The sequence below is a fragment of the Pholis gunnellus genome (assembly GCF_910591455.1).
Source record: "Pholis gunnellus genome assembly, chromosome: 15".
NCBI lineage: Eukaryota > Metazoa > Chordata > Actinopteri > Perciformes > Pholidae > Pholis > Pholis gunnellus.
The window spans coordinates 17,926,657-17,941,934 of record NC_136542.1 but is presented as its reverse complement, the minus strand read 5'-3'; the positions used below and the strand labels follow the sequence as shown (position 1 = coordinate 17,941,934).

Here is a 15,278-nt window from a genome sequence, read left to right as displayed (position 1 = left end):
AACAACACAGCAGCTGGCTAATCACCATTCAAGCGTTGAGCTACATGCTAACAGAAAACAATGTAATGAGGACATATCAGCAAAATCCAACACTCGTCCTCTAAAAGACGCCGCGGTGTGGCCATTCACCACCGAAAAGGTGAAGAACAAGTTAGTCGTGGCGGTGTCATTCCTGCGCTTTGTCGGTGCTAGTTCGGCTAACGCCAGTTAGCGAGCTGCCCTGAGTTAGCCTGCTAATAATTATTGACTGGTTAGCTAAATACCAAAATTATGATAATTTCTCTTTTTTACCGATACCGTGCTTAAGCTAGTTTGAATACTGCATTGTCACTGGAGTTTACACGACGTAATTATGAGCAGTTTTGTTGTTTGTGTATCGTTAAACATAAAACATTTAAACCATATTCAGAGCTACCTGTCGACGAAACAGCGGCACAACTTAAATTAATAGAGGTTGCTGGGAAATTTGGCATACGTATGATAGTAGCAGTTGTATTTATGATTTAATGTTATAACGTTACATGACGCTATATGTCTGATACGCCGTAAGTTTCCAGGTAAGACACCTAACGCAGAGAGCTATATTGAAAAGTAAAAAGAGACATTTTTACTGAATAACGTGTAAGTATATTAAGCATGAATGCAGAATTCCTCAGAAGTTCATAAAGACTGATACAGGCTCTTGGGTAAGCATTTTACAGACGTTTAGTTTGCTAAAACATTTAATTAAGCATGAAAATGCCACATATTGAAAGGAGTATGGTGATAACTTCGTCCTTGCAGAAACACTGCACTGTTTGTCAAACACAACATTGCCATAAAAAGAGAAGTTGCTATTGACTTTGGCTAAAAAAAGTATCAGCTGACTCCAACAACATCCCAAACAAATGACTTTCATTTCCACTTGAAGCCTTTGGGTTTATCGGATTTCTTGCACTACGTGAGCTGAAAACTTCTGATCGTTGTGCAATTACAAGTGCTTTCAGAGGCATTTGGAACAGAAGTAGAATCTACTCTTTAGCTGATAACTGTCGTTTCCTGTAGGTGTCTTATCATTCACTGGGACACTCGGGGGAAGACGGTGACATCTCCAGGCCCCTCCAATGTCCTCTGGCTGTCCGCCCCAGTCACCCGCCGTGGCGAAGTCTGAGGTAGCAGTGGAGGGAGAATGCCCGCTGCTGGCTGCCACCTTCGCCTACTGGGACAACATCCTGGGGCCGCGGGTGCGCCACATCTGGACGCCGAGGGGAGACCAGCTGATGTTCCTCAGCGACGGAGAGGTCACCTTTTTGGCCAACCACACGCTCAACGGGGAGATCCTGCGCAGCGCCGAGTGCGGTGCCGTGGACGTGAAGTTCTTTGTCCTGGCGGAGAAGGGCGTCATCATCGTGTCGCTCATCTTCGACGGCGAGCTGAAGGGGGACAAGAACACGTGCGCCTTGTCCATCGTCCTCCCACAGACGGAGCTGGCCTTCTACCTGCCTCTGCACACCATCTGCGTGGAGAGGCTGAAGCACGTCATCCGCAAGGGACGCATTTGGATGCAGAAGGTACCCAAGCCGCTATTGCTGATCCCCTGACTTCTCGCTGTTGGACACGAGAGAAGAAAAATTGTTCCCCCTTTATACCCATAAACCTACTTTAAGACCTGATCTATCCGTAGGTCCTGATTTGAAATGGATATTAAGTAATCTATCACCTCTGTTTTACCCATTTGGGATTGCAACAACATAGCCAGAATAATAAAGTTGCAGCCTCCCAACACAGAGGACTGAAATTAGCTAATTAGGTCTGAGAGCTCCTACAGAGAACGCCAGTGGGGAGGTAATAATAGGGGTGGGAGAAAAAATAACATGACGCACAACACTAAAAATATATATATCCCTGTTGCAGACACTGCTGTTAAAAGTGGGTCTACTAGGTTGAATCTCAACCAGCAGTGTGCACATCCCTGTTACTCCCTTTTACCTTTTGGACGGTGATCCTCTGATCAGACTGCTCCCCCCCATCACCGTAAATATTTTAGGAGGTTTTTTGATGTTGCCTGATCCTCCCACAGTTCAGCCTTTTCTGACGCTCTGTTACTCATCTTGTGTTGCTTTGAAAACGTATATAAGAGCCCTCGTTGCTGCCAAGCACTGCTCACTGGCCTCATGGCTGGATATTGATCCTCAGTACTTACTTACTTTTTGGCACTGACTATAATGTATCCGTACCATTGAGTGCCAAAACCTGTTGAGTACAGTTTGGCATTGTGTCTGGTCAGAATAATAATGTTGCTTCTTCTTTGATATTTTCCAATCTAGATCATTATCTGTAGTTCTGGTACAGCTATATGGTTCTTGATCCTTTTCAAACAACTGAATGTACCTTGAACCAAACGTTTTTACGGAGTGTTTTATAATAGTTGCTAAATTACCTCAAAGCTTTTTCACAGTCCAACCAATATCATAATATGAGTTACAAAACATGGAGCCCTCACAGTTTCTTTAAAACACATTTTTACCAATATATGTACTGAGAAGGACATTTTACAACGAAAGTCAACAGTGGTCTCTGGAAGACAAACTTTGTAGAACTTCATATATGGATCCAGCCGACTCATCAGTCCAGCTCTAATGGCTTTTATTCTGTCTATCCCCTTCAGTGGTAACACCACAGTGTCGGTGGTGTCTTTTCACTTTGAGATTGAGGCTTCCAGCGCCTGAGTGAAATGCACAACACGCCGTTTGAATCCTTAAATCGTCCGTCCCCTCAGTAAACCGGCTTTAGTGTTTCTGCAGTGCGTCACAGTGAACCGTTTCCCCTTCCCTCCACTTCAGGGCTACAACATCATCTCGGTGCTGAGCTTGGAGATCGTCCCCATCATGGAGCTGTTGGCCTCCATGAAGTCGCACAGTGTGCCGGAAGACATAAACGTGAGCAGCACACGCACGTCGCCACCAGTGATCAAGCGAACCACTAGAAACTGTAACGGTTGATTCATGTTCCTGTCGGTGGCAGAATTAATAGCTTAAAAAAAAAAAAGAAAATCTTTCTCCAACTTTTCAGTTCTTTCATTATTTCACTTGTTCAAATAGTTTCTATTTGCAAGAGGTTTAAATTACCCAGGTTCCCCCCTGACTAGATTACCACCCAGTGTGATTCAACACATTTGCTTCCTTCTAATATGCAAATGCGACAAAAAAAAAAGAAGCAGCACAAAAGAATCTCCCTGGAATCCGTCTTGCTGTTTCCTACATTGTTGCACAATGGTGCTTTTTTCATTTTCATTTTCATCGCAGTGCCTGCAAATGTGCCCATCAGCACTTTTGTCTTTGTTGAGACCAATTCTCTTTTTTAAATGACTCATTTGTTTCGCTCCCGCTGAGCAGATAAAAGACACCGTGCTAAATGATGATGACATCGGGGACAGCTGCCACGAGGATTTCCTCCACAAGTAAGTGCTCTCCGATACAGGCGAAGGGAAGACGGATGATGAACATCGCCCGTTTAACGCCCATCAAGCTTCCAATGATGACTTATGGCTCGCCACTTAGCCCAAGTTTCCTCCTGAGAAAGGACCAAAGCTAAAATGGCCGTTAGTGTTGAGGGTCCGGAAAGTCCATTCCGGCAGTAGAGCTCCCGATTGCTCAGAGTTGAGCAGGATTAGTTCAGCATCCTGTGGTGATGATAAAGCATCTGTGCACTGCAATTTATTTACTTGGATCTTAAGGAGCTTTTTAGCTGATGGAGCTTTTTAGTGAGAGAATAGCAGACTTACGGAAGCCCTGAGAGGGAAGTGAGTAAAGAAAAAACTTTTCTCTCCTGTGTTTATGCCTTAAGATCAGGAACAGATTTTGCCAGAATAATTGTTCTAAATTCCTAAAAAAATAAATAATTTGTGTAAAAATAAAATGTTTTGCCAGAATAATTTAATTGCCTTCTTTTCATCTGTAGAAAGTAGCTTAAGGCAGGTGTTTTTGTGTGTTGTCGTAATACTCATTTCAGCCACAAATGGCTGACGTGCACCACTACCCCATGTTTTAAATAGGGCTAATGGTATTGATGATAACGGCAGATGAGCACGGATTAAAATCCTACAGGCTAACTCGCAATATCTGTAATTTGTGTAAAACTCGGCTCGATGAAAACAAGTCCTATTTAGAACAAGTGGTGCATTTCAGCCTCTTGTGGCCGAAAATAGTTTTACAACAACAAACGCCTTGAAAAATGTTTTTTTTTATAGAATTTTCTTTTTTCTTGCCTCTCAGTGCTTTCGTACAGGCTAGCTGTACGTTTGAGCCAATGTAGGATCAAGCTTAAGACCAATCAGTTCATTTTCGTGACTATCAAATGATGACAGAAGGTCATGAAATTGACTATTTCCCTCAGAATATATTGAAAAGGTCAGAAAATGAACCAAACAACATGATTAAAACTGTAAATGTGATTATTACTAGGCAGATGTAACTCTCCACTGGCCCCTCTACATAAAGCCTCATGTCCTCCTCCTCCCTCCGTCTCAATCATTATTCCTAAAAGCTGTCGTTGACGATCAGAGCAGCGCTAATGAAGCTAATTGGTTCTAATTTGCATGTCTTTGTCTCCGTGGTTCAGGGCCATCAGCTCTCATCTGCAGACTTGCGGCTGTTCGATTGTGGTCGGCAGCAACCCAGAGAAAGTAAATAAGGTAAACGCTCCGTATTAGTGGCCGCACACAAACATATTTGTAAAGCATCTACATAATTTAGAATGTTTTGAAGTGTGTTGTTTCGGAGCTTTAATGAGCCCCTCGTGTCTCTGTTGCTGCTCGAGCCGACGTTTTCAATGTCTGTCTGGGCTTTGGCAGTTTCCAAACAGAAGTAGCACGAGGAAGCTTATCAGCTTCTCCAAATGGGCACATATGGGAATGAAACGAAGAAATGTTCTCTTGCGTACGCTGTTTGTTTAAGAGATCTACAGCAGGAAAACAGCCGCTAACGGTTCGCCCGATGAATATCAAAGGCCTGCACCGCCGTAATTTGTAGTTTTGTTGACTTGAGGCCTGAACTGAGCCCCCAATTAGATCGTACATTTTATTTGTGTCTTAACAACAAGCCTCAAGCCTAATGTCACATTAAGGTCCATTACCAAAATGTGGCTGCTTTAGTCCATTTTGTGCTGAGATGTAGCTCCTTGAATAAATGTGCTGGCCTGGCAGATATCCACCACGTCTTAAGCAGGGAGATTAAGGTGAAAACAAAAAGCAATTTATTTTCGGTCCAAGTTTAAATAGTAAACCTAGTACAGCGTGGTTGCATAAGGTTTGCACACGCCTTCTAAACGATGTCACGTTTAAGCTGTTTTCCATCTACCGGGAAGCAGTTGAAAGCAAATCAAAGCCAGTTATTTTCTGAAGTGATGAAATCTGACTGTTCTGGGGTTGTTGTTTTTTTATTTTTTTGCAGATTGTGCGGACTCTCTGCCTCTTCCTCACCCCGGCTGAGAGGAAGTGCTCCCGCCTCTGCAAGGCTGACTCTTCTTTCAAATATGACACGGGCCTGTTTGTTCAGGGTCTGCTCAAGGTAGCCGCCAGTTCCCCTCTCATTATACCGCACAGTGCCATTTGAATAGGAGCCTGCTTATTGTTCTGTTCTGCCTGCTCGTTTGATGTTGTTATGACCTCATTTCTTTTTTGTATGAATAGTTGCGATAATATATTTGTATTACTGCACTGCATGCGATTCAGATCTGTTTAATATTTATTTTAATTATCTAACTGCATTGTTCAAGTTAAGTACAGTGTTTGTTGTTAGTGAATTCTACTCACAGTTCTCAACGTTACAATCACTTCTTATTTGCTGCTGCTTTGCGAGTCGCGTGGGCTCGGCGTTACACAGTGCGGCCGGCTCTTTATGTCAACAGGAAGAGAACAAGCGGCAGCGGCAGAACACCTGGCGGTGCTCGTTAGTGCAGTCGTTAAGAGTCAGTGTGGTGCACGTCGGCTGTGTAGTGGAGCTCCTGCAGGACCGTCTTATAGATTTCAACATAAGATGCAGTGGGGAACAAGAGAAAGTGGCCCAGGGAGAAACAACAAGAAAGGAAGTTGGAAGCCTTCCAACAAAAAAATAGTGAAATTATTTATTAGACCTTCTGACTGGCATGTAAAAAACAAACACACACAATACGTGAACAAAGAATAAACATCAAGGTAGCTTCACCATCCCTATGTGAGTATAGCCACGGCAGATGCGTGCAAAGAAGCTTTGATAAAACTCCCTATTGTTGTTTCCTCAGGAAAATCAGGTTTGTGTGGAGGGAACAGATTTCCTACACACTACGCACAATAATGTAAACCTACTGTAGGATCACCTCAGGGTTGACAGGTATTCAACCCCCCCCTCCTTTTTTTTTAATTCACAGGACTCCACGGGCAGCTTCGTCCTGCCCTTCCGCCAGGTGCTCTACTCCCCGTACCCGACCACGCACATCGACGTGGACATCAACACGGTGAAGCAGATGCCACCGTGCCACGAGCACACGTACAACCAGCGGCGCTACATGCGCTCCGAGCTGAGCGCCCTCTGGAAGACGGACAGCGAGGAGGACATCCCCCCCGACACGGTCATTCACACCGACGAGACCTTCACGCCCGACCTGTGAGCCACGCACACACACGCAGTGTCTGTTCGCATTTGTGCGTTACACAGAAGTCACAACTCTGCATTTTTTTTTAATACTCTATTTTGTTTACATTTTTTTTACACCATATTTAAAGAAAAGAAAAACATGTTGCATGTCATATAACCACAATGCCTTTTCTTTTTTACTAGGAATATATTTCAAGACGTCATGCATAAAGACACTTTGGTGAAGTCGTTCATAGACGAGGTAAGAATACAGCAGCACCTTTTTCTTCCATATTCTTTATTATGTCAATTAAAAAAACCGCTCAACCAAGTCAGAAGAAACGAGACAAGAAAAAGTAAACCCTTAAACATATTGACAAAAATAGTGACAGTAACATAACAGAACCATTTTTATCATTCTCGTCGTCATTCAGAAGAAAAATGGGAGAGAAATTGTAAAGCATTTTTGATAAATATTTGATAAAACCCTATTTACCATATTTACCATTCAACCCACAATAGGAATATGTTCGTTAGGAAAATTGAACAGTGCTTAAATGTACTCATTTAACATTGACCATAATAGTGTCACTAAAACAAATAAAAAAGCTTTTTCTGGAAGACCTGAAGAAAAGTGAGAGAAAAAATATCTGCTCATCCATTTTTCTTAATCTGATCTGAATTTCTTCTGTGCTTATGACTTAAGAACAGCAGAACAAACAATTTATTACGTTTATTTTAGTTTGTGTTCTTTCTTGTCAATATTGGCCACAAGAGGCTGAAGTGCACAACTCCCCTCTGTTCTAGAGAGGAACAGAACACCTCTCAGGGCTTCCGTAGTATCAACCCAATGCTCTTACACACCAAGTTGAGGCAAATTCAATGGCACATATCTCAGTATTGTTAAATCCAGTTACAAGCACCTGCTTCTTATTGCACAAGATGAAAATGGCATAAATTCACCTGTTCTGATTCTCTTTTTGGTCAGGTGATGAACCCTTAAAAAGTCTGACTCAGTAAAATTGATAGTGAACCAAACTTACTGAGGCAAGAACATGGTAGAAATGCTAAGTTATTTAGTTGCCTATTGTATTTATATACCATTCTGTTTGTATCCATTTCTATTACAAATTGTGTTTGTGGCGATATTAAGTTTGAAAATGGTTAACTGTGAATGAATCTGCTTTCAAATAAAGCACTTTATTAGCCCTGAGTGAGGATTCAACTGTGAAATCAACAAGTAGAAGTGTTAGATTTATTATTTTTGGCTCCCCATTGCCGTCTATGACCAACCTTGTTTTTTCACTGCGCTGTATAATAATGTGTAGTTGAAAGTGGCAGACGCATTCTCATAGTTTGAACACAGACCGGTCCTTCTATCAGGCTGCAGTGAATACTTGAACAATGCGTCTCCAGAGCACCCTGAAACACAACGGTACAATGTATTCCCACGGGGTCACAACCCCGTGGGAATACGCAGTATACACAGTATACAGTATACACAGTATGCAGGTGCTCCCAGAGTTACAAGTTCCTCTCAAGACAACGGCAGTGTGTTCCTCTCTGAAGGTCAGCACAAAGGAGGGCCATTAGGGCTGTTATTCCAGACTACTAATGGACGTCCTGTGTCGTACCCAGGTGTTCATGCTGAAGCCCGGCCTGTCCCTGCGGAGCACCTACCTGGCCCAGTTCCTGCTGCTGCTCCACAGGAAGGCCCTCACGCTGCTCAAGTACATCGAGGACGACACGTAAGAGCTGCCGCCAATATCACTCTAATCCCAATAACGAAAAGGATTCTTGTTTGGCAGGAAGACTACTCCACTCACACACACACACACCCCTCCATATCCACAGAGGAAAAACAAATTCCCAAATCTAAATAGCAGAGCTGCTAATTGACTTGCTGTGCGCCATTGTTTGTGCATCGACTTTGCGCTGCAGCCGCTGACCTCCTAAACACCCTAAAGCCTTGTAGTCTGCGGTCAAAATAGTCCTGCCAGTGTTTTTTTTTTATTCTGCGTCTGGTAATGTTAGCGCAGGGGTGGAGAAGGTATGGCAAGCTCAAGGGGACAAATGACCAAACACGTAACGATAGGGAACTGATGTCGACTCCAATTGAGAAAGCGTTTTTATTCCCGGGGTGAGGGTCCAGGTTAAAGCCGTCTCAAGCACCGCTAGGTAGATGTGTTCAAAACCAAACAATGTTGTGGATGCAGGGAAGAAAGAGTTGACGTTATGATCAGACTTTTCTGCAGAAGAAGTAGTACAAAGAACACAGGCACTATACTGCTGAGCGGTAGAGAAAAAAACAAATCATAAGATCAGGTGAGTCATCCTTCACCCTGTGCTGGATGTGCACAAACACAGTGACTGAGGAAGCTTAGCTGAGTGTTTGGATGGAGCCCGATGCTATCTGCACACTGGGGCATAGTGAATGGCAAGATTACATTACATCTTCCTCTGTGGAAGCACCTTGTCCTATTACGCTGTTGCTGAGCTGGCGACAACTATATGAGGCACAATAGCAAACAGGCACATCTACATTCATGATCTCCGTATGTCTCTCTGTAACACCAGAATAGCAGCCGTGTTCCAACACACTTTGTGTTAAACATCACACACGACCAGGCGTGAGGTCAGAGGAGGTGTCTTGATGTTACCGTCTTCCATTTCTGCCCTTCAAAGGGGAAAGCCACAACATTGATGTATGTGGTGAAGAGAACAAAGGGTTTGTACTTAAGTCGAGTCCAAAAAGAGTTGATGGTAGCCTGACTCACCAGATGTGCTTTTTGGCTGCGTATTTCACGTGGCCTTCTCCTCCTCTTTCGCCAGCTGTGCACCATCGCTGCTTCATTGTGCTGAGCTCCGCCCACGAAGATTGTGATTGGTTTTAAAAAAAATCTTTTTTAAATACAAGCCACAGCGCTGCAGAGATCTGGTCTGGCTATGTGGGACTAATTTAACGGAAACATCTCAGACCTTTATTGGTTGAGGGCCCTCGTGCTTATAAAACTATAATATTAGACAAAAAAAATTAATAGACGATGATGATGATGCAGGACTTTTGGCTGGATGAAACAAGCAATGGGAAGATCTTCTGATGGGAAGTTTTCACATTTTATACACTCTGCAAATAAACAGCAGATTAATCAATAACAATAATACAAATGACTTCTTCGCTTGTGTATGCCAAAAGATGCCTTTTTAACGACACCAACTAAATGTGTCCCGTTTGATGGCGAGTCACGCTCACAGGACTGCTTTATGCTGGTGATTGGTGTCGGGGAGAAGCTGTGACCAAGCGGCTGCGCGTCGCGCCGTGCGGGGCGATGAATCCTCGCCGGCGTCCCAGACTGACAGCTCCCTCCATCTACACGGCACGTGTTTTTGGGGGAAAAAAAAATAAAAATGTGCCGGGCGGGAAAATGATGCACCGTGCACACACAACCACAACATCTGAGAGATCATCATCATCATCATCATCAAAGCTCTAAATGATGTTTTTATGATCGGCATTTGATCACTGACAAGAACCCCCCCCCCCCCCCCCCCCCCCCCCCCCCCCCCCGCTGAGGCGCAGAAATGAGACTGTATGCCAGGTGCCAGGTGTCAAGGTGACCTGGTGTATTTTGATGGCCTCGTGCCAGTCTTTGCGTTAATGCGTTTCTCATTTAGGCAGTGAACAGAGCATTCGCGGTTACAGGAACCTCTTTCTGGCACGGCTCTCAAAGCCCCTTCTTAAAGGGATAGTTTTTTTTAAGTGAGGTTGTATGAGGTACTTATCCACAGTGAGTGTATTAATTACAGTAGCTGGCACGCCCCCCAGTGTGGTGGAGTGCCTTGTACCGGAGATGAACAATGAAAACAATCTAAAAAAGCTGGTGCTGGTACTCCTGTCTGTTTCTCCAAACTGCCAACCGCCATCTACTGTAGGTAATACACTGACTATGGACAAGTACCACTTAAAAACATCCAGCTTATCCCTTTAAGCCCCGACCGTTCCTTTGAGACACTTGTGGCCCACCAGCGTCTTCAGCTCCTCGAAATTCTTTCCACGCTGCTGTCCCCATGGCGACCCGGTCATCGCTCCATCTGGCCTCGACTCATCTCCGTCTGTGCTCCCCAACAGTGGACTGACCTTCCCACTCCTTCAGGGCAGCAGTCGCTTCCCGTTTTAGTCTCGTCCCCTTCTGTACGATTTGGCTTTTTCTCCTGTTCATGAAAGAGTGAGGACACTTGGAGCAAATGCGTCAACAAGTACGTAAGCAGCCAGGACTATTTGTAACTTCTGCTCCCGGCGCGTCTTACTTCAGATTTTGAGATTATTAACACTCAAAGTATTGGAACACTGCAGTACAGACGAGGTGACACAGCAGTACATGTTACACTGGGGTTACTAAAAGTGGCCGCATTGTTGCATCAGTAAATGCAAACACTAAGAAATACACACACTATGGCTCCATTAGTTTCTGTCACATGGTGTTTCCAAACCGCACATACCGTGGCACCATATGAATAATGTTAGAGCTGCACTGATGAATATTTTACACGTAAGTGTGTGACGTAGAGGGAGGTCGCTCGTCGGGATGTACCTGCAGAGAGAAACGATTACATTTCAAACGTTCAGCTGGCAAAGACGGGTTTCTTTAAAGTATACTATGGTTACACATGTTTGAAACATTTAGAAGAAAAAGAAAACCGAGAAACTGTTGTTTTACTTTTAAACCAACACTTCAGATATGACTCATCTGTTTTATGGGAGGGGACAGAGTGATCGAAACTCTACTGATGTTCACATGTAGATCACAAAAAGAAAATACACAATTATTTTAATTAGTTTTTATTTAAATCTTTATTTATTCAAATGTCTATATATTTTTATTTATTTATTTATGTATATATATACATAAATTGGACTTAAATTGGTCCCAGAGATGTGATTTTGAATTCATAGTTGGTGTTTGAACATGTCTCGCTCCAGGAGCGACACCAACCACACGTGCAAACCCACTATTTAGGTGCTCGCGTGAGAGGATGAAAGCGCTCTTGTTTATGGTGCCGCTAACAGCCTGAGGTCGAAGGGCGCGCTATTATACAGGTGCCTCGACAACATTGTTTATGCTCAGCATAGCGGCATACATAATTCATCGTGGCCACGGCGCTCCCGCACACCAGCTGCGGCCCCCGACTAGATGCTAAATGCAAATCCTTCTGACCCCGAGCGTTGTAGGCCGTTAGCAGCTACACTACCACGGTCTCCCCTCTCCGCTCTCCACAGGCAAAAAGGGAAGAAGCCCTTCCGATCCCTGCGCAACCTGAAGACGGACCTGGATCTGACGGTGGAGGGGGACCTGAACGTCGTCATGGCCTTCGCCGAGAAGCTGAGGGCGGGGCTGCACTCGTTCGTGTTCGGGAAGCCGTTCTACACCAGCATGCAGGAGCGAGACGTGCTCATGAGCTTCTGACACCTGCACTTTGTACTCACTGCTCGGCTAATGGAAACAGATGTGGTATTGTCTTTGGTTTGTTCTGTTGTTACATCAATGCATGCCGACCATTAGCCTGAATGTTTGTTTCTGCTTTGTTGAAATGAAAAGAACATTTGTCTTTGTCTTGATAAATTCAAGGCATGATTTCAAAGACTGATTGTTACAGCTATTATGAGCCATTATAATTAAAGTTCTGATACATTGCCTTGATCAACTGCAAGCATAATGTGAGTTTAATGTTTTAAGAAAGCCAGAAGAATTATTCATGTGTCCTTTGCCTTCTGTATTAATTCATGGCGTCGAAATTGGTGCCCACCAGGACATTTGCAATTTATTTTAGAAATCATATTTATTAAAACGAGTTATCGGTTTCTTTATTGCCTGTTATACAATAACCTCAAAACCTTTAAACTTGTGAATTGCCTGTTTTTTATTATTTCTTTAAGAAGTTAAATGAATGAGCCTGTGCACTGAATGTGAATGGTGCTGATCAAGTGACATTACAAAAAGAGTAGGTAATCACAAAGATTTCATTCAAAGTAAAAGAACGGTCATTGAAACCTCATCACCATCCTTCCTAACAAAGCACATCTGACTGTGTAGCTGACAATGAGTGTCTTTATTAAATACCTTCGGCTGTGCATAAGGATTTGCATTTGATTCTCAGGACAGACCCACATACTTGCTGTTAGGATTATCCATCTGTAGTGGTGGGCTTAAAGTCAAGCCATCTAGTTGATATGCTACATGTATGGCTTCCAAAGATGCAAATCGTTTTTTTGACAGTGTAATACGGTGAGGTGATAATGGTCTGCCATTTTCCCTACATTTACATGTGATTTTGAATTCAGGACATGTATGCTCCCACTTAGAGAGACAGAGATACTAATACCACACCTTTCCCTCCACCACATGCTGGATAGTTTTCTCAGTAGTTGTTAGTTATTTATTTTTTTTCCGAGCAATATGCTGAAATCCATCTTACTCAAACATCACTCTCCCAATTTTTTTCTGGCAAGCTCAATTTTGGCTGACCAACAACCAAGATGTTACTTGACAAGGTTAATGGAACGGAGTGTGCCAAATGTGCTCTTTATATATTTTTTTTTTTTACTGAAAGTTTTTCAACATTCACTACTCAATGTCTTGATGAAAAGTGGTTGAATCGCCAAGTTACAACATCTGGCAAAGTGTTGCGTGAGTCACGGTGGATGAAGATGTCCTGTTGAGATCACGTGGAGGTGTGCAGTGTGTATTGAAAGCAGCCTATAGTGATGCGGGAAACGAGTCCTCAAACCCAGAAATGAGTCAGCATTTATGCAGTTTCATTTCCCCCGTCTCGAGCTCAATGTTTTTTTTTTTTAATGGGTTTTTGGGTTAGATGCCTGAAATAAGGTATTTGGTTAACACTAGCCTGAAGAGATGTTAGGGGCAGTATGAATAAAGGTCATGTGGAAGAAAACTGAGGAAGTTCGTGATCTGTAAAGTGCTTCACAACCCGACTGCTCTTTCTCTGAGGTGTGGTTAATGATATCTGAGGAAGCTGCTTTCTCTAAGCCACTGGATGAAATAAAGTCAGCTTGAAGATCTCAGTCTATCTATAATTGCCTCAAGCTAGAAAATTCTAATGAGTTGTCCTCTCGAGGACCTTGAACTGTTGCATATTTAAAACAGGAGGGGGAATGAGCCAAATAACACGAATAGGATATCTGTATAGCGACTGTATCAGGGACCTCCGTCAGGAATTTACTTCACAAAACAGGAAAAAATTATTCATGTGAGATATGGTTTCTTTTAAAGCCACTGCCAAAATAGGTCGGTCTTGAGGGGACGACTTGATTGGCAGGGAAAAGCTTTGAGCCTGATGTTTGGCACCTTTTCAGTAAAACGACTCCTCCGTGTTCTTTGTTGTTGTGACTGGAGGGAGGGCATGACAACAGGATCCGACATTAAATAGTACCCTAGAGCTCTGGCAATTCTTAGAGATAAAACAGAAGTTGTTGATGTAACTGTAACTGTTTCTGCTGCTTTGACACAAGATTGTTTAAGAGCAGATGAGAATAGAACAGGAAGTCAAATTACCATTTTTATATTTTTTTCTCCTTTTGGCTCCCAGTTTTCAGCTCCTTTGATATTCAAACCACTTTATCCACTCATTTGTGTTAAGATGAGCATTTTAAAAGTACCACTGACAGAAACGGCTAAACATTTGCAGAATATTTTATTGCAGAGGGGAAGTTGTTGGTAGGAATGGCTCAAATGGATTAATAAAGCAGAGCTTCAAAAATAACTCCCACGTTGCAAACACATTTAATAGGTGCTCGGGGGTGTCAATGTTGGTAGGTAGGTCAATCCATCACATTGGTATCTCAACAACTATTGGAGAGATTTTCATGAAATTTTGCAAATAAATTCAGGGTCCTAAGAGGATGAATCTTACAGACTTTGATGACTTTTTTCTCTTGCACCATCAGCAGGTCAAAGTTCTCACTTATCTTAGGAACATTTTAGCACCTGCGAGATGAATTGGCACAGCATTTCGAACATTCATGGTCCACAGCGGATGAATCCTGTTGACTTTGGGGACTTCTCCTCTTGCACCACCAGGATGTCAAGGTTTTCACACATCTTGTGAAACATCTGAACATCTACTAGATGGATTGGCACAACATTTTGAACATCATGGTACCCAGAGGATGAATCCTAATGAGTGATCCCTCAACATTTCTTGTAGCTCCACCATGAGGTTGACATTTGTGGTTTTGATGCTAACACACCAAACTAAGATTGTAAACATGGTTATTAAACCTAATGAACATCAGCATGTAAGCAAGTAGTCTCACTCTTGTGGAATATACTCTTTGTATGTATCTAACCAAAGACTATTGTCAAGGTAAGTTTAAACTATTTACAAAACCAACATTCACAAATATTCATTATACTCTCTATTTCAAAATGATGGCAAGAAAAAACACTAATACACCAGTATATACCATATATTATGCTATAAAAGGGGATGCAATGTCAGTACACAGTATATATTTTAATTTATAGCCTACCAACCAAATCTACATCATCCGTAATGAGTCTTTGAAACATGAAGGCCCCACCCACTTCACTTCTCTGCATTTATCTGCTTCATAAACTGAATCTCTAACACTTAATACCCTTTTGGCCGGAGGCCTTATTCACTGAATAA

At 42.9% G+C, this 15,278-nt stretch overlaps 1 protein-coding gene across 2 annotated transcripts; it reads left to right on the top strand.

Moving 5' to 3' along the window:
- Window positions 1–13,881, top strand: c9orf72 (C9orf72-SMCR8 complex subunit). 2 transcript variants are annotated; one of them, XM_079174063.1, is made up of 10 exons: window positions 1–150; window positions 1,045–1,550; window positions 2,823–2,918; window positions 3,375–3,439; window positions 4,600–4,672; window positions 5,430–5,546; window positions 6,385–6,620; window positions 6,795–6,852; window positions 8,229–8,338; window positions 11,869–13,881. In XM_079174063.1, exons 2-10 carry the CDS (start codon window positions 1,104–1,106, stop codon window positions 12,053–12,055), a joined length of 1,389 nt encoding a protein of 462 aa, XP_079030189.1. In that variant the 5' UTR covers window positions 1–150; window positions 1,045–1,103; the 3' UTR covers window positions 12,056–13,881. The 2 variants fall into 2 exon arrangements, with proteins under 2 accessions (XP_079030189.1, XP_079030188.1); XM_079174062.1 differs by having other exon boundaries at window positions 3–139.
- The last annotated feature ends 1,397 nt before the right edge of the window (window positions 13,882–15,278 follow it).

Bases quoted from the DNA above. Each gene is read 5' to 3' on its own strand.
- c9orf72 (XM_079174063.1), top strand. From the start codon at position 1,104: ATGTCCTCTGGCTGTCCGCCCCAGTCACCCGCCGTGGCGAAGTCTGAG. The intron at 2,919-3,374 runs GTGAGCAGCACA...CCCGCTGAGCAG, and splicing joins GTGTGCCGGAAGACATAAAC to ATAAAAGACACCGTGCTAAA. The intron at 5,547-6,384 runs GTAGCCGCCAGT...TTTAATTCACAG, and splicing joins TTGTTCAGGGTCTGCTCAAG to GACTCCACGGGCAGCTTCGT.